The sequence below is a fragment of the Cnephaeus nilssonii genome (assembly GCF_951640355.1).
Source record: "Cnephaeus nilssonii genome assembly, chromosome: 8".
In the NCBI taxonomy this organism is placed as follows: Eukaryota; Metazoa; Chordata; class Mammalia; order Chiroptera; family Vespertilionidae; genus Cnephaeus; species Cnephaeus nilssonii.
Window position 1 is genome coordinate 99,577,523 of NC_137079.1, and position 26,123 is coordinate 99,603,645.

The following is a 26,123-nucleotide window of genomic DNA, read 5'->3' on the forward strand; positions in this document are numbered from 1 at the left end:
TACCTAGTATGGAATTAATATTAATACTTCCCTTCCCTTTAAATTCTACTCACATAATAAAGTCACCAGTGTGTTTATCATATACCAGTAAGATGAGCTTTCTGATAATAATGGTCAATTTTGAGCCCCATTTTTGGATAACACTATTTAGGTGCTTGTGGCCAGTTTGTATACTTCAAGCAGACAACAACAGAATAACTCCTGGTGGAATCTCCCAGCCTCACTCCATTCCCTGGTTACAGCAGTGACTGCATAGGAGCTGAGGAGTGCATGGGACATACAAGTAGGCCCGAGCATATTATAATGACCCAGGGGTCAGGTGAAGCTGACCTCTCACAGTGCCATCCAAGGAGCCCCCTGAGGCAGGAACAGAATACACATTCAAGCACTTACTAGTCAGGAAACTGATTCCTCTCATAGGTGAATGTTTGCTTGCCAATACACTGTTTTCCCTTAAAAGGAGATAGGAAAAAAAAACTTTACACATTTCCCAAGGAAGATAATAAGAACATTGCTGAGTTCAATTGTTTTCTATCATCTATATACACTGAGTGGCCATATTATTATGCATTCAGAGATCATAATAATCTGGCCACTCAGTGTATATAAAAGCCTAAGTGACCGTTGCAACCAAAACAACCAAATGGACGACCGAACAGGCTGCATGGGGCGACCAGGCTGGCAGGGGGGTTAGTGAGGAATGACCAAACGACTGAGCAGCAGGCTGCATGGGGTGACCAGGCTGGCAGGGAGGCAGTTGGGGGCAACCAGGCCAGCAGGTGGGGCAGTGAGGGGCAATCAGGCCAGCAGGCAGAGGCAGTTAGGGGTAATCAGGCTGGCAGGGGGGGCAGTTAGGAGCAATCAGGCAGGCAGGCAGGTGAGCGGTTAGGAGCCAGTGGTCCAAGATTTTGAGGGGGATGTCCGACTGCCGGTGTAGGCCCAATCCCGGGGGGTCCCGGATTGGAGAGGGTGCAGGCTGGGCTGAGGGGACCCTCCCCCTCCCGTGCACGAATTTTGTGCACTGGGCCTCTAGTTCAGTTATAAAAACCATAGCCAGAGTTTAAACTATGGATTATTTAAATATAAGGACAAATTGTTGAATAGGACTCAGGATGATTCTTCAGGATGTGAAAGAATGACCTGCTTTTCTGCTATAGTTTTTCTTCATTTACCTATCCTAATTAATTTAAATAGCAAGCATCCCTTTGGCAGGTCACATTGCGTACTAGCAATTTCTTTAAGGAGTCCCAGCTGAAATAGGGCTGGACTGCTCCATGACTTCCTGTTACAAAGGAATGAATGCTAGAATCTATCATATCCCTACTAGATTGCCACAGTCACAACCATCACTACTGGTAAAGCCCCATTTTAAAATCCTCAGAAATAACAAAAGGATATTGAGGCAAATGATAACAGAATCTTGAATCTGAGAATATTATATATTTTATCACTGTAATTAAATGATACACATCAGCAATGGGAAAAGTTCACTGATTCTTAATAAAGGCCTGACTGTTCACTATGATGGATTCAGTATCTGTCTGCACTTCTAGCATTAGCATCAGAGGAAAATAAACAAGGGCCCTAATCATACCTTTGTGCCATGACTGTGCCTGGGAAGGATAGCTGGATGGGCATTTGTTGTTTCTTACAAAATCTCCTATTGCTCTGAAGTACTTCTGTAATCTAAGAAATATAAGTAGAGATCTATTTAGAGATATTTTTTTTTCATATATACAAACACACATACATTTCCAATGATAAAAATAGAAAAAAATAAAAGTATAGCATTAAAGCATTGTCTATAAGGATAACATTCAAGGGCTTGGGAGTTGAATACCTGGCCCATAGCAGCTGGAGGGATTTTCTTTAGGATATACTTCACATAATCAACTGTGGCCTCAAGAATCGAAGCCGCATCATTCTTTCTCCCCTTTATACTCGGCACCAGAGTACGCAGCTGCTCACAGCAATGCTTGATTCGCTCTCTAAGCAGGGAATGGTAACAAATAAGGAACAATTAGTCTCATTTTCTTCCTGGGTTTGTTTGTAAAGGAACTGCCCCCTCCCTTTTTAGTCTCCCTTTCAGAGAAAGGCCATGTTCCACAAGCCAGCAGCTTCATAACCCCTGGAATCAAAGCAACCCAGGGCACCTACTAATATTGCTGCAAAGTACAATGTCTGTGATGATGGCAACCCAACTCCTTGCCCCAGGCCCATTGCAGTGTGCAGGATTCCCAGACACCGGGAGAGTATAGCAGTCACACCTCATCTGTAGTTTCACTTTCTGCGGTTTCAGTTACCTGCAGTCAACAATGGTCCAAAAATATTAAGTGGAAGATTTCAGAATTAATCAATTCATAAGTTTTAATTTGTGCACTGTTCTGAGTAGGATGATAATATATCACACCATCCACTCTGGCCCCATCTGGAATATTCTGAATCATCCCTTTGTCACATGTATCATGATGCACATGCTATCTGCCCATTAATTACTAAACCACTCGGCTGTCTCTGATTGGTTATGACGAGGGGAGGGGGTAAGAGACACCACATTCACATAACTTATTATTATAGTACTAGAGGCCCAATGTATGAAATTCGTGCAAGAATAGGCCATCCTTCCCCTGGCTGCTGACACCCAGGACCTGGGCTTCCCTCCAGTGGCCAGCAGGCACCCGGGATCCAGGATTCCCTCGCAGCCCCAGCTTCATCTGGAAGGTCGTCCGGTCTAATTAGCATATTACTCTTTTATTATTATATATATTGTTATAATTGTTCTATTTTATTATTAGTTAATGTTGTTAATCTCTTACTGTGCCTAATTTAAAAATTAAACTTTATCATATGTATAATATAGAGAAAACATAGTAGATATAGGATTTGGTACTATTTGTGGTTTCAGGCATCCATTGGAAGTCTTGGACTGTATCCCCCATGGATGGGGAACCATTGTATATATCCAACCTCCTATGGAAATCTATAGGCGACTCTTTCCTCAGAAGAGAGAATCACACATTACATAAAGTAAATCCTTTTGAAATTCACATTAAAAGCCTAGAAGACAAAGAGTAGTCAGAATATTCATGTCACTGTGATTTGGGCCACATTTCCAACAATAGATCAATTAGCATCTTGTAAGCATCGGCTTTACATGTAACTTGGTGCTCTGAGCCAAAGGAAAATCAGAAGTGATAGGTATGGACAGAACAAATAAACCAATACATGAATGAGAACATCCAGGCTAGTACCAGAAAAAAACTAATCTAAGTGTTTCATAGTTCCTAAGGGAAATACATAGGAAATATAAATCTAAATAGATCTAAGCCTTTGGTACCTTCATTTTTCCATGTGTTCATTTAATAAACATTGTTAATAAACCTGTTTTGTGCTTAATACTGCCTTGATACATGTAATGTCAAGTGGTAGCTCTGCTAATTATTAGCTGAGGCCATCAATAAATTACTTAATCTCTCTGAGTCTCAGAATGGCAATAGCCAGTAATATATAGCCAGTGATATAGAGCCAATGAATAACTAAAATATTATAGATCAGTGGCTTTGAGGAGCTCTGAGGGTTCTGTGGAGGTGTCTCAGGGACTATTCTGGGAAGAGAGGGATGGAAATGCCCACAATTTAACAATGTATATGAAGGGCTTTGAAACTTTTCACACATTTTAATATGGTAGTTTCACTTATAAGGATCTAAAACACGGAACAAACTTTTTGCTATCCATTATAGTAGTATGTCAGTAAAACATGAAAAAAAATCTAAACATGCAATATAAGTGAATGCTTACTTACTGAAGGGTCCTGGGTTTGATTATGGTCAAGGGCACATGCCCAGTAGGGGACATGCAGGAGGCAGCCAATCAATGATTCTCTCTCATCGTTGATGTTTCTATCTCTCTCTCCCTCTCCCTTCCCCTCTGAAATCAATAAAAATGTCTTTTTAAAAAAATTATGTTAAGCATTTTTATGTCTCAGTTCATCAGGGATTCTTGTCCATAATTTTCTATTTTAATAATGTCTTTATCAGGATTAGAGTTACACTGGCCTCATGAAATAGGTTAGAAACTGTACCCTCTTATTCGTCCTCCATTTTGTATTGATTTTGATAAATTATGTTTAAGAATTTGTAATTTCAAAGTTATTGAATTTACTGGGATAAACTCAATCTTTTCATATTACAATGTTTAGAGAATCTATAGTGATAATCCTTCCTTCATTCATGATATTGGTAAAATGTATTCATTCTCTCTCCTCACCCGCTTCCCTTCCCCCTTTCTATTTAACCTTGGATTTTCTTTACTTTTCTTTTTCTACCTTCTTAAGATGGATCCTTTTTAGACCCTTTGCCTTTTCTAATACAAACACTTAAAATTATAGGGCTTTGCTTTAGCTGAAACTCACAAAGTTTGAAATATTATCTATATAATATAAAGAGGTAATATGCAAATTAGGCCAGGAGGCTGTAACAGTCACAACCTGTCAGGAGGAGGCTGCGCACACAGGTGAGGCCCGGAGCAGAGATGGAGACAGACAGGGGGGCCTGCCCAAGCTGCCACACCACCGCGCCAGCTCAGGCAGCACCAGAGCAAACACAGGCAGGAGGGGTTAGAGGGGCCTGGGGCGGAAGTCAGGCCTGGGTCCGTGGTGCTCAGTGCTGCAGAAGTCAGGCCCGGGTCCCAGCCACCCGCGGCGGCAGTCAGGCCTGGGTCCTCGGTGGACTGAGAAGTAGGCAGAGGACAGACCACTGAGGGTCTTATACACCATAGCAGGGAGCTTAGATTTTATTCCACAGAAGGAGGAAAAGTGAAGAATGTCAAGCATGGGAGCATCCTGGTCTTGCTTTCATTTTAAGTGAACCGTTCTGGTGGCTGTGGGAAGGAACAATTTAGACAGCTGCAGTGTTTTTGGCCCAAGAAAAAGAGAGACTGATGTTGGGAACTAGGACTAGACAGAGGCAGTTGATCAGAGACATATTTATGAGAAAACCTGACAGAACTATTTGGCTGATTACACAGGGATGAAAGCAAACAAAGCAAATGGTATTAACCCAGGTTTTCCAGTTTGGGCAACTTTGTTGAATGGATGATTCTAATAATTGGGAGAAGGTATTGAGGAAAGAAACAGTGTAAGGGAGCTTGCTTAGTTCAGCAATAGCCAAACAATTAGGACAGAAGACAGACTTAGTGCTCTTTCTTTGCTGCAACGTTTGTTTTTCTGCCTTCAGCCACCACCACGTAAGGCTAATGTGCCATCTTTTCTCCTAATCTAGGATATTATCTATCTACTACACATTCCTATCACCTAAATTAGTTTTCCAGCATGATCTCTTAAAAATACTTATCGAAGTCATTCAATGCTCTGTGAGTTTGGGGACTTTCAAGATGTGAAAACATTATGAGCCTATATAGATTGATAAAGAGCTATTGGGTGCTCAATTTTTAACAATAAAAATCAGATACTGAATGTGGTCATGCCAGGGGCATAATTTTAATGAGCCAATGTCTCTTTACTGAAGTGTCACACTTCAAAAGAGATACTCTCAAATAATACAATGCATAACACTCATCTGGGTTGCCTGTTAAAATGCAGGACCACACCTTGAAAAACACTCCTTCTAGAGCTCATTTTGGTGAATAAATCTCTCTCCAAGTAAAGCAATCCTATATAATAAAAGTGTAATATGCAAATCCACCAAACAGCAGAACAACCGGTCAGTGAGGGGGCGGGGCCGGTGAGCAGGTGTTGCCCGGCCAGCCAAGGCACATGCCAGTGGGCAGAGGGAGGGGACGGCGATGGGGTGGGGGGGGGGTCGGTGGCAACCAGTGGCAGTGGGGTGATGGGGGCTGGCGCCATCCCCTGATCACCCACCTGGTTGCCTCCCACAGCGGGAGGCCACGGGCGGCAGCAGCGGGGTGATTCGGGGCAGGGCCTCCCAGCACCATCCCTAGATAGGCCTGCTGGGGTTGCCTCCTGCAGAGGGAGGCCACCAGTGGCCATGGAGCAATTGAGGGTGGGGCCAGCCACTCACTGCCCATGCCATCCCGATCAGCCCGCTGGTCACCTCCCGCAGAGGGAGGTCAAACTGCAGCTTAGGCCCACTCCCTGCTCCCCTAAGCTGTCAGTAGGACATCCCTTGAGGGCTCACAGACTGTGAGAGGGGGCAGGCTGGGCTGAGGGACACCCCTCCCCATGTACAAATTTCATGCACCGGGCCTCTAGTATTATCATAATCTTTCATTTGAAATATTTTCTAATTTTTCTCGTGATTTTCTTTTACGCATGGATTATTTAGAGGAGTATTTTTAAATTTCTAAATATTTGAGGTTTCCCTTTATATCTAATTCTTATTGATTTCTAATTTAATTTCATTGTAGTCAGGGAACACTTTCCTTGAGAATTCAAATATCTTAAATGTATTAAAATGTATTATATCCCCCAGCATGCAGTTTATCTAAGTTGATGTACCATGTGCTTTTGAAAAGAATGTGCATTCTGATACAATGATAGTGTATAATGTTTCAAAAAAATATGTTAGATCAAGGTAGGCAATAGTGTTCACATCTTCTATATCTTATTTTTTTTGTTAACTGTTGTATCAATTGTTTAATTTTCAACACTGCTCATAGCTATTTGTTTCTTTAATTCTATGAATTATTCTTTGAAATGCTTTGAAGTTTTGTTATAGTCACATACTAGTTGTGATTGTTATATCATCTGATAAGTTAATATTTTCATCAGTATAAAATGCCACTTTACCTCAAGTGATAGTTTCTGTTGAAGTCTACCTTATTTGGTATTAGCATAGGCAATATGGTCTTCTTATACTTCCTGCTTCTTATACTTCCTGCTTTACCTTACTGTGCCTTCATATTTGAAATTTGTCTCTTACAGACAGCAGATATTGATCTTATTTGTTTGTTTTTATCCATTCTAATAATCTCTACCTGTTAGTTAGATATAGTTCAATAAAGGTACACCATTTTACTTTTTATTTCCTGTAGTTTCTTTTGGCTTTTCTGTTCTTTTGTTCTTCCTTTCCTGATATCCTTTAGAATAATTTTTCAAATGCAATTATAATTTGCCTTTGGACTAATAACTATGCCTTTTGCAAATCTCTGTAGGGTTGCTTTAGGGATTACTATATATATGTAACTTTTCATAGTCCATTTAGAGTTAATATTTTACAACATCACATAAATGCTACTGTCATGTAAGTACATTTATCTGACACATCCTTCATTGTATAGTTGCCATATGTATCACAAAGCCCACAATAAAATGCTGTAATTTTAACATAATAATGTGAAGCATTTTTATGGGTTAAAGACTTAAATGTAAGACCTAAAATCATGAAACTAATAGAAGAATACATAGGTAGTAAACTATTTGACATCATTCTTGGTAATATCTTTTTTAAAAATATATTTTTATTGATTTCAGAGAGGAAGGGAGAGGGAAAGATAGAAACATCAATGATAAGAGAGAACCATTGATCAGCTGCCTCCTTCACGCCCCACACTGGGGATTAAGCCTGCAACCCAGGCATGTGCCCTGAACAGGAATGAAACCATGGTCTCCTGGTTTATAGGTCAATGATCAACCACTGAGCCACACCAGCCAGGCTGTAATATCTTTTTTGACATATCCCTTACACCAAGAGAAACAAAAGCAAAAATAAAGAAATAGACTTCACCAAACTAAAGAGCTTCATTCAGCATAGCAAAGGAAACCATCAACAAAACAAAAGACAACCTACTGAATGGATGAAAATATTGGCATATGATATATCCAATAAAGGATTGCTATCCAAAATCTAAAAGGAACTCATAAAACTCAATAACTAAAAATTTAACAATTTGATCAATAAATGGGCAGGCCACATGAGACATTTCTCCAAAGAAGGCATACAGATGGCCAACAGACACATGAAAAGATGCTCAACAACACTAATCATCAGAGAACTGAAAATCAAAACCACCTGACAGCAGTCAGCATGGCAATTATCAAAAAGTAAAAATAACATGTGCTGACAAGAATGTGGAGAAAAGGAAACCCTTGTGCACTGTTACAAATTGCTAGAGCCACTAGAAAAAATTGTATAGAGATGCCTCAGAAACTAAAAATAGATCTAACATACCACACAGCAAATCCACATCTGGGTATTTACCTGAAAAAAAAAATAAAGACACTAATTCAAAAAGATAATGAAATAAAAAACTAATGAAATATTTCCATTTGTGACAAGATGAATGAACCTAGAGACTATGATGCTGAGTGAAATAAGTCAGACAGAGAAAAACAAACGGTTTCATTTACATGTAGAATCTAATAAAACAAAATATATGAACAAACAAAACAAAAACAGACTCATTGAAAGAGTGATTAAACTGATGATTGCCAGAGGGGTGGGGGGTAGGGGATGGATGAAAAAGGTGAAGGAGAAAATAGTCAATAATATTGTGATAATTTCACATGGTGACAGATGGTTACTAACTAGACTTAGTATGTAAGTACATTGTAAGGTATATAAATGTCAAATCACTATATTATACATGTGAAACCAATATAATATTGTATACCAACTCTACCTAATAAAAAATTTGAATCATTTTAAGTAAAGAGAAAAATGTATCTTTTCTAATATTTACTCATATATTTATTATTTCTGATGCTACTCAATCCTTCCTGAAGATCCAAGTTTCCATTTTTTACCATTTCTCTTTAGCCTAAAGAATTTATTTCAGGTTTCTAACCCTATAGGTCTGCTAGTGTCAAAATTCCTAAGTTGTCTTTTAACTAAAAATGTCTTTATTTCACTATTTGCTATTGGGAAACAATACTTGATGGAAATATAATTTAACCCTTTGCACTCGCTTGCTTTTTTCTCGATTCCTTTATTCTACTCGGGATTTAATTTTTTAAATACCCCAGATGTACTACCCCCAAACAGCAGTACATCTTTGAAGTACACATGGAATATTCATCAAGAAAGACCATGTTTTGGGCCATAAAATAAGTCTCAGAAAATATAAAAAATTAGAAACCTTACAGAGTATTTTCTCAGATGACAACTGTAATCAAATTATAAAGTAACAGATTTTACAAAGCGTGGCAGTAGAATAAAAAACTGGAGTTTCTTTTCATACAAACTTATTTATTTGGATTTTTTAATATTTCAAATTATTGATACATTCAAAGAATATAAAAAGAGCTGCTACCGATGCTAACCATGTCGAGTCACACTCGACATCCGAGTGCAAAAGGTTAAAGCAAAAATAATGACATTATGATATTGATAATATATGTAAAAATAAGATATATGACAATAACAAAAATAGGACAGAGTAAATAGAAATATACTATTGTATATTAAGTGTCATAATGTCAATTCAAGGTAAACTATGATAAGTTAAGAATTCATATTATAACTCTAGAACAACCACTAAAAAAACAGTTTTAGCTAAAAAGCCAATAGATTAGACTAAATGAAAACAAATAGAAATATCATGGACCTAAAATCAAGCCTAACAATAATTATATTATACTAGAGGCCAGGTGCATGAAATTCGTGCACTGAGGGGGGGATGCCTCAGCCTGGCCTGCGTCCTCTCGCAGTCCAGGACCCCTCAGGGGATGTTAATAGATCTTTCTTGTGATTAATGTTTGCATGATTTTTTTATAATGTTTATATGCATGTACACCAGTATTTAAGAGTATCTCTAGTAATTAGCATGTAATTTAATCTTTTCTTTTTTATTTGCTTATTCTGACAATCTCTTCTGTTTGATTGTAGTGTTTAGTCTTTTTACATCTATATAATAAAAGCCTAAGCGACTGTTATGGCAGAATGACCAGAATGACCAGTTGCTATGATACACCACTGACCACCAGGGGACAGACGCTCAACGCAGGAGCAGGCCTAAGCTGGCAGGGGGACATCCCTCTCACAGTCAGGACCCCTCGCTCCTTACCACTCGCATGCTCACTGCTCCTTACCACTTGGCTTGCTACTCCTTAGCGAGGCCACAGAGGCAGGAGAGGTTCCTGCCACCACTGCTGTGCTCGCCAGCTGTGAGCCCAGCTTCTGTGGCCTCTCTCTCTCTCTCTCTCTCTCTCTCTCTCTCTCTCTCTATGAAAAGAAAAACATATCCTCAGGTGAGGATTTTTTTTAAAGGATAATATATCATGACAAATCAGGTATAGCATTTTTAAATATCAATGTAATCACTACATTAACAGAAGAAGAAAATCATATAATCATCTTAATAAGTACAAAAACATATGGACAAAAAATCTTAAACTATGAAGAAAAGAAAACTTTCTTAAGGTAATAAAAGGCATGTATACTACTTATAGCTATGTCCAACGTAATAGTAAAAGATTTAACAATTTTGATGTAAGATCAGAAACAAGGTAAAGATGTCTACTTGCATCACTTTTAAATCAAAAATTTTACTGGTAGAGCTAGACAGACCAGTGAGGCAAAAAATAGAAATAAAAGGCACAAAGATTGGAAATGGAGATATAAACTGTTTAATTCACAGAAGACATAATACTGTATGTAAAAAAATTCTAAGGAATCAATAAAAAATAACTAGAAGAGATGAATAGATATAGCAAAGTCAAAGGATACTAGACCAACATACCAGAGATGAAAGAGGGAATATCATCAAAAACCAAATTTAATTCTACATGCTAGCAATGAAAATTTAGAAATACAAATGAAAAACAAGACTGTCTACAATGAAAATTTTTTAAAATACCCAAAACACTCAGGAATAAACAAACTATAAAACATTGCTGAAACAAATTAAAGAAAACCTTCAATAAAGGGAAAGATGAACAGAAGGAATATTACTCAATATCAATTATGCCCCAAACTAATCTATTTATTTAATAGAATCCTAGTCAAAATTCAACAAGGTGGAGAAAATATGAACATGAGGATGAGAGAAAGGAAAGATATAAAAATAAGCCATATAAAGACTAGCTGGAGAGAATCCTGATAACCAAGGATGGAAAGTGGAGACCTCATAGAGACTGGTAGGAAGTGCAGATACACAAAAGGGCTGGCCAGGCTCCCACAGACAGCAGCTGAAGTTCTAGAGAGATATCTCAACTGTGGGAGGTTGCCACTGAAAACTCTGGGGTCTAATCCCCAAGTAGAGTACCCCAGCAGAGAGCACCAGAACTGAGAAAGGTACCCACATAACATCTGGTTGTGAAAAGCAGCAGGGTTGCTATCTTCCAGGGAGAGACAGCTGGGAATGCAGGCGCCCTCGTAAAGGATCAACACACAAAATTTGACATAAAGCCACTCACTTTGGGCTCCAGGAGAGAGAGGGCAGAGTAGACTGGAGCTGAGTAAGGATAAACCAGGGTTGGGGGCTTTGGGGCTGGAGCTCAGAAGGCAGACACCCCAGTTTCCTGTGCTGAGTCATTCCCTCACACAGTGCAGGTCATCTGTCTCAGGCAGACCTTTGTTATCCAGGCGGTGTTTGCCTGGAGGGGAAGACTGTTGACCCAACCTATTGGAAAACCTATTCCCCCACCTTATGGAGTTTCTGAGGCTCATTAAGAGACTGAGAATAGAGGGGAGGAAGATGGCGGCTGACAGGACAGAGGTGAGGAAGAAGAAGTAAGTTAGTGAGGGGATGAAAGAAAAGTGTGTGGATGTGTGTGGTGAGTGTGTGAGTGAGTGAGGGACAGTTAAATCCTGCAGGAGCAGCAGGGACTGGCAGACCAGGCTTTCTTGGACAGGGAGAGACTACCACCACTGTGGGTACTCCCCAGACTGCGGGACTCTGGCACGGAGCCCATGCTATCTTGAAGGGGAGAATGGCCTTTTTTAGGAACTCATCAGCACCACCAACCAGACAGGCCTTAAACTGTCCCACGACCCAGCAGCCACTCCAGCCAAAATCTTGCTGCCTCACCTGCAGACCCGCAGACCCTGGGACCTCCACCTCCAAAGGTACATGGCTCCTGCAGCAGTAAGTGCAACTTCCCCCTCCCCAGCGGCAGAACTCCGGACACCACATTCGTGCATTTTCAGAGCGCAGACATCTAGAGCACACCATTCCATAGGCAGCACCTAGAAGCCACTGGGAGCCCCCGCTGGGTGTGATTTTGTACAGACAAGGGTGTGCAACCCTGCAGTAGAAATTCTGAACTCCCTCTTCCTGAATAACTGCCCATGGACACCCCAGCTGTGCAACTTCAGTACCAGGGCCCCTCAGAGTGCATCAGAGCTCTGTGCAGGCAAATGCACCTCCAAACTCGTGCATTTCCAAGGTGCAGGCCCCTGAGCCCATCTACCCACAGCGCAATTAGGGGAGCAGCTGTGAGACTCTGCTGGGTGTGATTCTGCACAGACAAGGGCGCGCTGCTCTGCAGTAGAAATTCTGAATTCCCTCTTCCTGAATAACTGCCCACAGTCACCCCAGCTGCTCAACCTCAGTGCCAGAGCCCCTCAGAGTGCATCAGAGCTCTGCACCGGCAAACACACCTCCACAAATGCGCATTTCCAACAGGCAGGCACCCTGAGCCCATCTATCTACAGGGCGCTCATCCTGGATATCTGCACTCGTGGGAGCCACTGTGAGCTCTCCCTGGGTGTGATCTTGGACAAACAGGGATGCACTCTGCCCCAGCAGCAGAAATTCTGAATTCACTCATCCTGGATACCTGCCCACAGGCACCTCAATTACGTGGCTACACTGCCAGGGCCCTTCAGAGTGATTCAGTGTGCCTTGGTGGCAAATGTACCACTGGTGCCCCTATGAGCCTCCACTGGCAGCGAGCGTCTATCCACCACAGGTCCAGCAGCAAAAGCTGAATCTGCCCACCCCACAACTATATAACTCTGGACACCACAGTCATGCCTTTCCAGAGCGCAGAACCCCTGAACCCCATCACCCCAACAGATGGTTCCTTGGTGCCACTGTGAGTCCCCACTGGGCATGCGTAATTTCAATCAAGGGTGCAAGACAGCAAAAATTGGGACACCCCACTCCACGGCTGCTGACTTCTAGACACCGCAGTTGTGCCTCTCCAGCTCACAGGCCTACATCAAGAAAACCCAAATAGCTCAAGTAGGGAGCTACACAAGATTACCAAGCCCAGGAGACCTGACAGATCACACCAGTAGCATCATCCCCAAAAGAACCTGGGTAGCAAAGCAATCAATCTACAATTAAAACATTACAGGAAAACATGGGAAGACAAAAAAGCAATCCACGAAGGAAAGAAAAAGAGGAATCATCAGAAAGGGAGTTAAAGGAAATTGAGACTAGCAACATACCTGAGAAAGAATTCAGAGTAATGGTTATAAGGATGCTCAAACGACTGGATGACAAATACACACAACTCAATGACAAATACACACAACTCAATGAGACCTATAAGGAGCTGAATGAGAATGTCGCCAACATGAAAAGGAACCAAGAGGAGATGAAGAATGACATAGCTGCAATAAAGAACACAATGGAAGGCTTAAACAGTAGACTAGAAGAGGCTGAGGATGCATCAGCGAATTAGAAGAAAAGGTAGGAAAAAACACACAAACACAGCAGCAACTGGAAAGAAGACTTAAAAAGCAAGAGGAGATCCTAAGGGAGCTTTGGGACAACACAAAACAAAACAACATTCGCATAATAGGGGTACCAGAAGGAGAGGAAGAGAAGCAAGAAATAGAAAACCTGTTTGAAGAAATAATGACACAAAACTTCCCTGATCTTGGCAAGAAAAAAAAACATCCAAGTCCAAGAAGCACATAGAGTTGCAAACAAAATGAACCCTAAAAGACCGACACCAAGACACATCATAATTAAATTGGCAAACACGAACGATAAAGTAAGAATCTTAAAGTCTGCCACAGAGAGACACAAAGTTACCTATAAGGGTTCTCCTATTAGAATATCAATGGATTTCTCAACAGAAAAACTCCAGGCTAGAAAGGAATGGAATGAAATTTACAAAGTGATGCAAAGCAAGGGACTGAACCCAAGAATACTATACCCAGCAAGGCTATCATTCAAAATTGAAGGTGGAATCAGGAGCTTCACAGGAGCTAAGAGAGTTTATCACTACCAAGCCAGCAATGCAAGAAAAGCTAAAGGGGCTGCTGTAAAAAGAAGAAAGAGAAAGGCAAGAAGAAACACAAACATTAAGGAAAAATATAACAAAAAACACGAACTTATCAACAATTACATAAAATGTAAATGGATTAAATGCACCAATCAAAAGACATAGGGTAGCTGAACGGATAAGAAAACATGACCCATATATTTGTTGTCTGCAAGAGACCCACCTCAGAACAAAGGATTCACACAGACTGAGAGTGAAGGGATGGAAAACCATTTTTCAGGCAAATGGAAATGAGAAAAAAGCTGGGGTTGTGATACTTATATCTGATAAAATAGACCTCAAAGTAAAGACCATAACAAGAGATAAGGAAGGTTACTACATAATACTAAAGGGAGCAATTCAACAAGAAGATATAACTCAGGTAAACATATATGCACCCAATACAGGAGCACCCAAATACATAAAACAACTACTGGAAGACATCAACGGAGAGACTGATAACAATACAGTCATACAGACTTTAATACCCCACTGTCACCACAGGATAAATCATCTAAACAAAAAAATCAGCAAAGAAACAGCAATCCTAAATGACACACTAGATCAGATAGACTTAATTGATATCTTTAGAACACTTCAGCCCAAAGCTACAGAATACACATTCTTCTCCAGTGCCCATGGAACATTTTCAAGGATAGACCACATATTAGGACACAGACAAAGTCTCTTCAAATTCAAGAAGATAGAAATAATATCAAGCATCTTCTCAGATCAAGATGGCATAAAACTGGAAATCAAATATAACAAAAACAATCCAAAAAAATCAAACACCTGGAGACTAAATAGCATCCTATTAATCAATGACTGGGTTACCAGAGAGATCAAAGAAGAAATAAAAACATCATGGCAACAAATGACAATGAAAACACAACAATCCAAATTGTATGGGACACAGAAAAAGCAGTCTGGAGAGGGAAGTTCAAAGCTCTTACAAGCCTACGGCAAAAAACAAGAAACAATGGTAATAAATTACCTAACCCTACAACTCAAAGAGTTAGAAAGAGAGCAACAAGAAAAGCCCAGTGTAAGCAGAAGGGAGGAAATAATAAAGATCAGAGTGGAGAAAAATGCCATAGAGACCAAAAAAATTAAAATAAAATAAAATACAAAAGATCAACAAAACCAAGAGCTGATTCTTTGAAAGGATAAACAAGATTGATGAACCTCTCGCCAGGCTCACCAAGAAGCAAAGAGAGAGGACCCAAATAAACAAAATCAGAAATGAAAGAGGTGAAATAACAACAGACCCCACCGTAAAAAGTATTATGAACAATACTATTCCAACAAACTGGATAACCTGGAGGAAATGGACATATTCCTAGAAAAATACAACCTTCCAAAACTCAAACAGGAAGAATCTAAAAATCTCAATAGGCCCATAACTATGGAAGAAATTGAAGCAGTCATCAAAAAGCTTCCGGCAAACAAAAGCCCGGGACCAGACAGCTTCACAGGGGAGTTTTACCAAACATTCAGGAAGAAATAAAACCTACCCTCCTCATACTATTCCAAAAAAATTCAAGAGGAAGGAACACTTACAAGCTCATGCAATGAAGCCAGCATCACCCTAATACCAAAACCAGAAAAAGATAACACAATGAAAGAGAATTACAGGCCAATATCCCTCATGAACACAGATGCCAAAATCCTCAACAAAATTCTAGCAAATCAGATCCAGCAGTGCATCAAAAAGATCATACACCATGACCAAGTAGGATTTATCCTAGGGATGCAAGGATCGTATAATATCCGCAAATCAATAAACGTGATACATCACATAAACAAATTGAGAGATAAAAACCACATAGTCATATCAATTGATGCAGAAAAAGCATTTGACAATATCCAACACCCTTTCTTGATAAAAACTCTCAGTAAGGTGGGAATAGAAGGATCATACCTCAACATAATAAAAGCCATATATGACAAACCCACAGCCAACATCATACTCAATGGGTAAAAACTAAAACCATTTCCCCTAAGAACAGGAACAAGACAGGGATGCCCACTCTCACCACTCCTGTTCGACATAGCACTGGAAGTATTAGCCATTGCAATTCGACAAGAAGAAGAAATAAAAGGAATCCAAATTGGAAAAGAAGAAGTAAAGCTGTCCTTATTTGCAGATGACATGATATTGTACATAAAAAACCTGAAAGACTCCATAAAAAAAAACTATTAGACTTAATAAATAAATTTGGCAATGTAGCAGGATACAAAATTAATGCCAAGAAATCTATGGCATTTCTATACACCAACAGTGAACTTACAGAAAGAGAGATTAAGAAAACAATCCCATTTACCATCGCACCAAAAAAAAAAAAAATGAAGATACCTGGGAATAAACTTAACTAAGGAGGTAAAAGACCTCTACTCAGAAAACTATAGGACATTGAAAAAAGAGATAGAGGAAGACATAAATATATGGAAGAGCATACAGTGTTCATGGATTGATAGAATCATCATTAAAATGTCCATACTACCCAAAGCAATATAGATTCAATGTAATTCCCATTTAAATACCAATGGCATATTTCACAGACCTAGAAAGAACTCTCCAAAAATTCATCTGGAATAAAAAAGACCCCGAATAGCCACAGCAATCCTGAGAAAGAAGAACAAAGTAGGTGGGATCTCAATACCAGATTTCAAGCTGTACTACAAGGCCACTGTTCTCAAAACAGCCTGGTACTGGCACCATAACAGGCATATAGACCAATGGAATAGAATAGAGAACCCAGATATCAAGCCAAACCACTATGCTCAATTAATATTTGACAAAGGAGGCATGAACACACAATAGAGTCAAGACAGTCTCTTCAATAAATGGTGTTGAGAAAATTGGACAGATACTTGCAAAAATATGAAATTAGACCACCAACTTACACCATACACAAAAATAAACTCAAAATGGATACAGGACTTAACCATAAGACGGGAAACCATAAAAATACTAGAGGAATCCACAGGCAGCAAAATCTCAGACATATGCTGAAGCAACGTCTTCACCGACACCACTCCTAAGGCAATGGAAACTAAAGAGAAAATAAACAAATGGGACTACAACAAAATAAAAAGCTTTTGCACAGCAAAATTAACTATCAACAAAACAACAAGAAAGCCCACTGTATGGGAGAACATATTTGCAAATGTTATCACTGATAAAGGTTTAATCTACAACATTTACAGGGAACTCATACAACTTAATAAAAGGAAGATAAACAATCCAATCAAAAAATGGGCAACGGACCTAAGTAGATACTTTTCGAAAGAAGACAGAAGGAACGCCAAGAGACATATGAAAACATGCTCAAAATCACTAATAATCCGAGAGATGCGAATCAAAACAACAATGTGGTTACATTTCACACCTGTCAGAATGGCAATCATCAACAAATCAACAAACGACAAGTGCTGGTGAGGATGCGGAGAAAAAGGAATTCTTTTGCATGCTGGTGGGAATGCAGACTGGTGCAGCCACTGTGGACAACAGTATGGAGTTTCCTCAAAAAACTAAAAATGGAACTCCAATTTGACCCAGTCATCCCACTTCTAGGAATATATTCCAAGAAATCAGAAACACCAATCAGAAAGGATATATGCACCCCTATATTCACAGCAGCACAATTTACAATAGCTAAGATTTGGAAACAGCCTAAGTGCCCATCAGCAGATGACTGGATCAGAAAACTATAATACATCTACACAATGGAATACTACGCTGCTATAAAAAAGAAGGAATTCTTACCATTTGTAGCAGCAATGGAACTGGAGAGCATTATGCTAAGTGAAATAAGCCAGTCAATGAAAGAAAAATACCACATGATCTCACTCATTTATGGATAATAAAGAACATTATAACCTGATGAACAAAAAGATAGATACAACAGCAGAGAAGCATCTAACAGACTGTCAAATTATAGTGGGAAGTTTTGCGATGTGGGGGTAGATAAGAGATCAATGGAAGGACTTGTATGTATGCATATAAGCATAACCAATGAACGCAAGACACTGGGGGGTGAGGGCATGTATGGGAGTGGGTTGGGGGGGTGCAATGCGGAGATATGGACACATTTGATACATTAATCAATAAAAAAATTTAAATTTTTTTAAAAAGAGACTGAGAATAACAATGAGCCTCCAAGCAGAAACAACTGTCCCAACCTCTTAGAAGACCTTTCACCCTAACTGTGGACGATTGCTTGAGGCTACTCAAGGCTGCATCCAATCAGTTTTCAGACAGAGGCAGGTCTCTGGAGGCTTTGAGTCTTTGCCTGATATAATTAGTCAGAAATAGCATTTGGGTTCCCAGCACAGGCACCGCCTCAAACAATTCAGGGAGGCGAACATCAGTGGCACCTTGCATATACCCCTCCACCTGCACACACAACTCCAGACCACACAGCAATGCAAAAACAGGACCCCAAATGCCTGCAGCTGACACCTGCGGGACCAACTCTTTGGGGTAAGGGAATACAGCTCAGAACAAGGACAATCAATGTGAGAGATTCAAGGTAGACCTAGTCTCTGTGCTAAGGAGTCCCTGACCACTGGACTACTAAGGGCTTCAACCTCTCAGACCCTAACCGGGTTGCTCAGGACCAAAAAGGGACAGTGACTCACATTCATTTGTACTAGAGAAGTTCCCAGGAGGCCCAGAATAGACACACTAAAGGACCAGATTCAATAACATCAGAGAAAAATTGAGTGATCCCCACAATTAGGGAATCAAAAGCATGAAAACATTGGGTTTGAACCTCACTGGCAGCAAGTCAGACAGGAGATCCCTCCCATGAACTGGACATCAACAGTCAAGTCCCAATTACAACAGGAGAGCCCAAAAATGTACACAAGGGGCATTCTAGAGCATCCGGCTTAGATGAACAAAAAGACTGCACCACTTGAACTTCAAGACACTTTCTACATAAGGCCATCCCCAAAATAATGGGAGGCATAACAGTTCCATCTAATAAATAGAAGCAAATACAAAGAGATAGCTAAAATGGGGAGACAACGAAACAACCCTCAAATGAGAGAAAATAATAAATCTCCAGAAAAAGAACTAAATAAAATGGAGGCAAGCAACCTATCAGAAATGGAGTTCAAAAAAATGGCTATAAAGATTCTCAAGGAACTTAGTGCAAATAACAACAGCAGTAAAAGGGAAATAGAACCCATGAACGACAAGTAGTCAGAAATGAAGAATAACATATCTGACATCAAGAACACTCTGGAAAAGGTTAAAAGTAGATTAGATGAAGCAGAGAATTTAATTAGCAATTTTGAAGACAAGGTATAAATAAATACCCAATTAAGAGCAGCAAACAGAGAAAAGAATTACAAAGCAAGAAGATAGCTTAGCCCTAACTGTTCTGGCTCAGTGGATAGAGAATTGGCCTGTGGACTGAAGGGTCCCAGGTTCAATTCCTATCAAGGGCATGTACCTTGGTTGCGGAATATCCCCAGTAGGGGTTGTGCAGGAGGCAGCTGATCAATGTTTCTAACTCTCTATCCCTTGCCCTTCCTCTCAGTGAAAAATCAATAAAATATATATATTTTTAAAAAGAAGATAGCTTAACGGAGCTCTGGGACAACATGAAGCATAATAAAAACACACTTAGGAATACCAGAAGGGGAAGAAGGTGCGAATGGAACAAAGAACTTGTTTAAAGAAATAATAACAGAAAACTTCCTCAACCCAGAGAAGGAAAATGTCATACAAGTTCAGGAGGTACAGAGTCCCAATCAAGATGAACCCAAAAAGACTCAGAACTAGACTCATCATAATTAAAATGTCAAATGTTAAAGTCAAAGAATCTCAAAAGCAGCAAGAGAGAGACAAAATTACCTACAAAGGAGTTCCCATTAGAATGTTAGCTGATTCCTCAATAGAAACTTTTCAGGCCAGAAGGGAGAGGAATGAAGTGCTCAAAGTAATGAAAAGCATGGGCCTAAATCCATGACTCCTCTATCCAGCAAGGCTATCATTTAAAATTGAAGGTGAAATAAAAAGCTTTCCAGACCAAAAAAAAAAAAAAGGGGGGGGTAGGGATTAAAAGAATACATTACTACCAAACCAACAATGCAAGAAATGTTAAAGGGATTGCTTTAAGAAGAATAAAAGGAGAGAGAGAGGATCATCATAGGCATAAAGAAAATAAAAATTGCAATAAAGAAATACTTAGAGGGGAGGCAAATGGCGACTGGCAGGAAGGTAGGGAGGGAGAGTGTGTGAGAGAGTGAAGGAGCGATAGAGGTGTGTATGGACGTGTGTGGGTGTGTGAATGAGTGAAACAGGGACAGTTAGACCCTGCAGTTCTTCCAGGGGGCTGCCAATCTGGGCAGTCTTAGACGGCAAAACCCCACTGCTGCCGCAAACACTTTGGGGAGGACACCGGCGGCACAGAGACCACACCATCTTGAAGAACAGAACTGCTTGAAACTAGAATCCTAGCCTTGCCAACACCCAGTCTGGTCTCAGAAGCAAACAAGGACCCTACAGCCACTCTGGTAAAAGACCTGTGATCATTGTTGCAGACTCAGAAACACCAAGAATCCAGGCACCACAGCCACAGGTTTCTGTGAGTCAAAGCCAATCCCCCTCCCCCGCCACCCACATGGTATAATTTGAAACAGAGAACCCACTGGCGTGTGCCAAAAATCAAAGTCCCCTATTTCGTGTCAGGAGTCAGAGGCTCCCTGTGTCCATGCCGAGAATCGAGTATCAGAATCTCTGTTGCTTGGCACTACCTCTCACTGAGAATCAGGGTCCCTGTGTGCACATGCACCAAGAATTAGAGTTGCTGGCTCTTAGTGTGAATATACTGGGAATAAGGCATCCCAGGTGCATGCAATGAGGAACAGAATCTAGTCACTGGTGCTCAATGCTGCCTCTTGCGTGGAGATTCAGGGTCCCCGATCTGCTTGGGAGACCGGGTTGCTCAGTTGCACTGTGTTGGCAGGAGGTCCAGTTCTGCCCTGCTGTAAACAGCCTTCTGTGTGTGCTTGCCCTGAAACAAAGTTAGGTGGCACTGCCACTTAGTGTGGGTGTGAGGTCTGGTCACTTTCAATCCCCAGAGGAAAGAAAAGGCAGAATCACCAAGAAAGAAAATAAGTGAAATGGAAGCATGCAACATGAGAGAAAAATAATTCAGAGTAATGGTCATACAGTTCATACATCAGATGGACGAGAAAATTAATAACCTATGCAAAAATCAAGAAGAAATGAAAAATAATATAGCTACAATCAAAAACACCATGGAAGGCTTCAACAGTAGACTAGAAGAAGCAGAGGACTGAATTAGTGAGTTACAAGATCAGGTACAGAAAGTAGCCCAATCTGAACAGCAACTAGAGAAAAATATTAAAAAGCAGGAAGAGAGCCTAAGGGAGCTTTGGGACAATGCAAAATGAAATAACATACATATAATAGGGCTGCCAGAATGACAAGAAGAGCAGCAAGGATTAGAAAATTTATTTGAAGAAATAATGACAGAAAACTTTCCTGATGTGGGGAAGAAAAACGTTACTCAAGTACAGAGAGTCCCAAGCAAGATGAATCCCAAAAGACCCACACCAAGACACACCATAATTACAATGGCAAATGTTATCGACAAAGAGAGAATCTTAAAGGCTGCAAGAGAGAGACAGAGAGTTATCTACAACGGATCCCCCATCAGATTATCAAATGATTTCTCAACAGAAACACATCAAGCTAGAAGGGAATGAAAGGAGATATACAAAGTGATGCAAAACAAGGGAATGAATCCATGAATACTCTAGCCAGCAAGACTATCAATCAAAATTGAAGGGGAAATTAGGAGCTTTTCAGACAAAAAAAGGCTAAGGGAGTTTATCACTACCAAGCCAGCGATGCAAGAAATGCTAAAGGGAATGCTGTAAAAATAAGAAACAAAAAGGTCAGAAGGAACACAGCCTCAACAAAATAAAAATGGCTACAAACAAGTACCTTTCAATAATAACTTTAAATGTAAACAGACTAAATGCTCTAATCAAAAGACATCGAGTGTCTGAATGGATAAAAAAAACATGACCCATATATATGCTGTCTACAACAGACCCACCTCAGAACAAGGGACTCACACAGACTGAAAGTGAAGGGATGGAAAAATATCTTTCAGGCAAATAGAAATGAAAAAAGAGCTGGGGTAGCAATACTTATATCTTACAAAATAGAACTCAAAGTGAAGGCCATAACAAGAGATAAGGAAGGCCAATTCATAATATTAAAGGGATTGATACAACAAGAGGATATAACCCTGATAAACATGTATGCACCCAATGCAGGAGCACCCAAATACATAAAAAATCTCCTGGAAGATATCAAGAGAGAGATCGACAACAATACAATCATAGTAGGGGATTTTAATACACCACTGACATCACCGGATAAATCCTCTAGACAAAATTTCAGCAAAGAAACAACAATCCTAAATGACTCACTAGAGCAGAAGGACTTAATTGACATCTTCAGAACATTTGACCCCAAAGCTGCAGAATATATGTTCTTTTCAAGTGCACATGGGACATTTTCAAAAATAGATCACATCCTGGGTCACAATCAATATCTCCCAAAATTCAAGAAGATTGAAATCATACCAAGCATCTTTTCAGACCACAATGGCATAATAGTAGAAATAAACTGTAATAGAAACAATCCAAAACATTCAAACACTTGGCAGCTGAATAGCATGTTATTAAATATTGATTGGGTTACCAATAAGATCAAAGAAGAAATTAAAAACATTCTGAAAACTAATGACAATAAAAACACAACAATCCAAAACCTATGGTACACAATGAAAGCACTCCTGAGAGGGAAGTTTATAGCTCTACAGGCCTACCTCAAAAAATAAGAAAAAATGGTAGTAAATCATCTAACGCTACAACTCCAAGAATTAGAAAGAGAGCAACAAGAAAAGCCCACATGAGCAGAAGGAAGGAGATAATAAAGATTAGAGCAGAAACAAATGACACAGAGACCAAAAATAAATAAATAAATAAATAAATAAATAAATAAATAAATAAATACAAAAGATCAATGAAACCAAGAGATGGTTCATTGAAAGGATAAACAAGATTGATGAACTTCTAGCCAGGCTCACCAAGAAGCAAAGAGAGATGACTCAAATAAACAAAATCAGAAATGAAAGAGGTGAAATAACAACAGACCCCACAGAAATACAAAGGAATGTTAAAAAATATTATGAACAACTCTATTCCAACAAACTAGACAACCTGGAGGAATTAGACATATTCCTAGAAAAATACAAACTTCCAAAACTCAATCAGGAAGATTCTAAAAATCTCAATCAGCCGATAACTATGGAAGAAATTGAAGCAGTCATCAAAAAGCTTCCAGCAAACAAAAGCCCAGGGCCAGATGGCTTCACAGGAGCGTTATACTAGACATTTAAGGAAGAATTAAAACCTCTCCTCCTCAGACTATTCCAAAAAAATTCAAGAGGAAGGAACATTTCCAAACTCATTCTATGAAGCCAGCATCACTCTAATACCAAAACCAGATAAAGACAACACAATGAAAGAGAATTATAGGCCAATATCCCTCATGAACATAGTTGCCAAAATCCTCAACAAAATTATAGCAAATCAGATTCAGCAGTCCATCAGAATGATCATACACCATGACCAAGCAGGATTTATCCCAGGGATGCAAGGATTGACAATATCCACAAATCAATAAATGTGATATATCAGATAAAAAAATTGAGGGAGAAAAATCACATAGTCATATCAATTGATGCAGAAAAAGCATTTGTCAAAATCCAACACCCTTTCTTGATAAAAACTCTCAGCAAGGTGGGAATAGAAGGATCATACCTCAACATAATAAAAGCCATATATGACAAACCCACAGCCAGCATCACACTCAATGGACAAAAACTAAAGCCATTTCCCCTAAAAACAGGAACAAGAAAGGGATGCCCTCTCTCACCACTTCTGCTCGACATAGTACTGGAAGTACTAGCCATTGCTATCAGACAAGAAGAAGAAATAAAATGCATCCAAATTGGAAAAGAAGAAATAAAACTGTCCTTATTCGCAGACGACATGTCCTTATTCACAGATGACACAGAAAACCCTAAAGACTCCATCAAAAAATTATTAGACTTAATAAATGAATTTGCCATGGTAGCAGGATATAAAATTAATGCCAAGAAATCTATGGCATTTCTATACACCAACAGTGAACTTACAGAAAGAGAGACTGAAAAAGCAATCCCATTTACCATGGTACCAAAAAAATTAAGATACCTAGGAATAAACTTAATTAAAGAGGTAAAAGACCGATACGCAAAAAACTACAGGACACTGAAAAAAGTGATAGAGGAAGACATAAACAGATGGAAGAATATACCATGTTCATGGATTGGTAGAATCAACATCATTAAAATGTCCATACTATCCAAAGCAATTTATAAATTCAATGCAATCCCCATTAAAATACCAACGGCATATTTCACAGACCTAGAAAGAACTCTCCAAAAATTCATCAGGAATAATAAAAGACCTCGAATAGCTACAGCAATCTTGAGAAAGAAGAACAAAGTAGGTGGGAATCTCAATACCACATATCAAGCTGTATTACAAATCCACTGTTCTCAAAACAGCCTGTTACTGGCACAAGAACAGACATATAGATCAATGAAATAGAATAGAGAACCCAGATATCGACCCAAACCACTATGCACAATTAATATTCGACAAAGGAGGCATGAACACACAATAGAGTCAAGACAGTCTCTTCAATAAATGGTGGTGGGAACATTGGAGAGATACATGCAAAAAATTGAAACTAGACCACCAACTTACACCATACACAAAAATAAACTCAAAATGGATAAAGGACTTAAATATAAGATGGGAAACCATAAAATACTAGAGGAATCCACAGGCAGCAAAATCTCAGACATATGCCAAAGGAACTTCTTCACTGATACTGCTCCTAGGGCAATGGAAACTAAAGAGAAAGTAAACAAATAGGACCACATCAAAATAAAAAGCTTTTGCACAGCAAAAGAAACCATCATCAAAACAATAAGAAAGACCACTACTTGGGAGAACCTATTTGGCAATGTTATCACTGGTAAGGGTTTAATCTCCAACATTTACATGGAACTCATGCAACTCAAAAAAAGGAAGATAAACAATCCAATCAAAAAATGGGCAACGGACCTAAATAGAAACTTCTCGAAAGAAGACAGAAGGAAGGCCAAGAGACATATGAAAACATGTTCAAAGTCACTAATTATCCGAGAGATGCAAATCAAAACAATAATGTGTTACCATCTCGCACCTGTCAGAATGGCTATCATCAACAAATAAATAAACAACAAATGTTGGTGAGGATGCGGAGAAAAAGGAACCCTCGTGCACTGCTGGTGGGAATGCAGACTGATGCAGGCACTGTGGAGAACAGTATGGAGTTTCCTCAAAACACTAAAAATGGAACTCCCATTTGACCCAGTAATACCACTTCTAGGAATATATCCCAAGAAGCTAGAAACATCAATCAGAAAGGATATATGCACCCCTATGTTCATAGCAGCATAATTTACCATAGCTAAGATTTGGAAACAGCCTAAGTGCCCATCAGCAGATGAGTGGATTAAAAAACTGTGGTACACTTACACAATGGAATACTACGCTGTGGTAAAAAAGAAGGAATTTCTACCATTTGCAACATGGATGGAACTGGAGAGCATTATGCTAAGTGAAATAAGCCAGTCAGAGAAAGATAAATATGACATGATCTCACTCATCTATGGGAAATAATGAACAACATAAACTAATGATCAAAAACAGATCCAGAGACAGGGAAGCCTCGATAAGATTGTCAAACCTCAGAGGGAAGGTAGGGGAGGGTGGGGGTAAGGGGAAGAGATCAACCAAAGGACTTGTATGCATACATATAAGCCTAAC

General features: G+C 39.6%; 1 protein-coding gene across 1 annotated transcript in view; it reads right to left on the reverse strand.

Annotated features, from left to right (window-relative positions):
* SOHLH2 (spermatogenesis and oogenesis specific basic helix-loop-helix 2) overlaps nt 1–26,123 on the reverse strand; it is a gene marked incomplete at both ends in the record, with an annotated part of 87,109 nt that overhangs the window by 5,316 nt on the left and 55,670 nt on the right. The window contains 3 exons of the mRNA XM_079779353.1: nt 338–452; nt 1,595–1,686; nt 1,841–1,988. Coding sequence (XP_079635479.1) covers nt 338–452; nt 1,595–1,686; nt 1,841–1,988 — 355 coding nt within the window. The remainder of the gene's footprint in view (nt 1–337; nt 453–1,594; nt 1,687–1,840; nt 1,989–26,123) is intronic.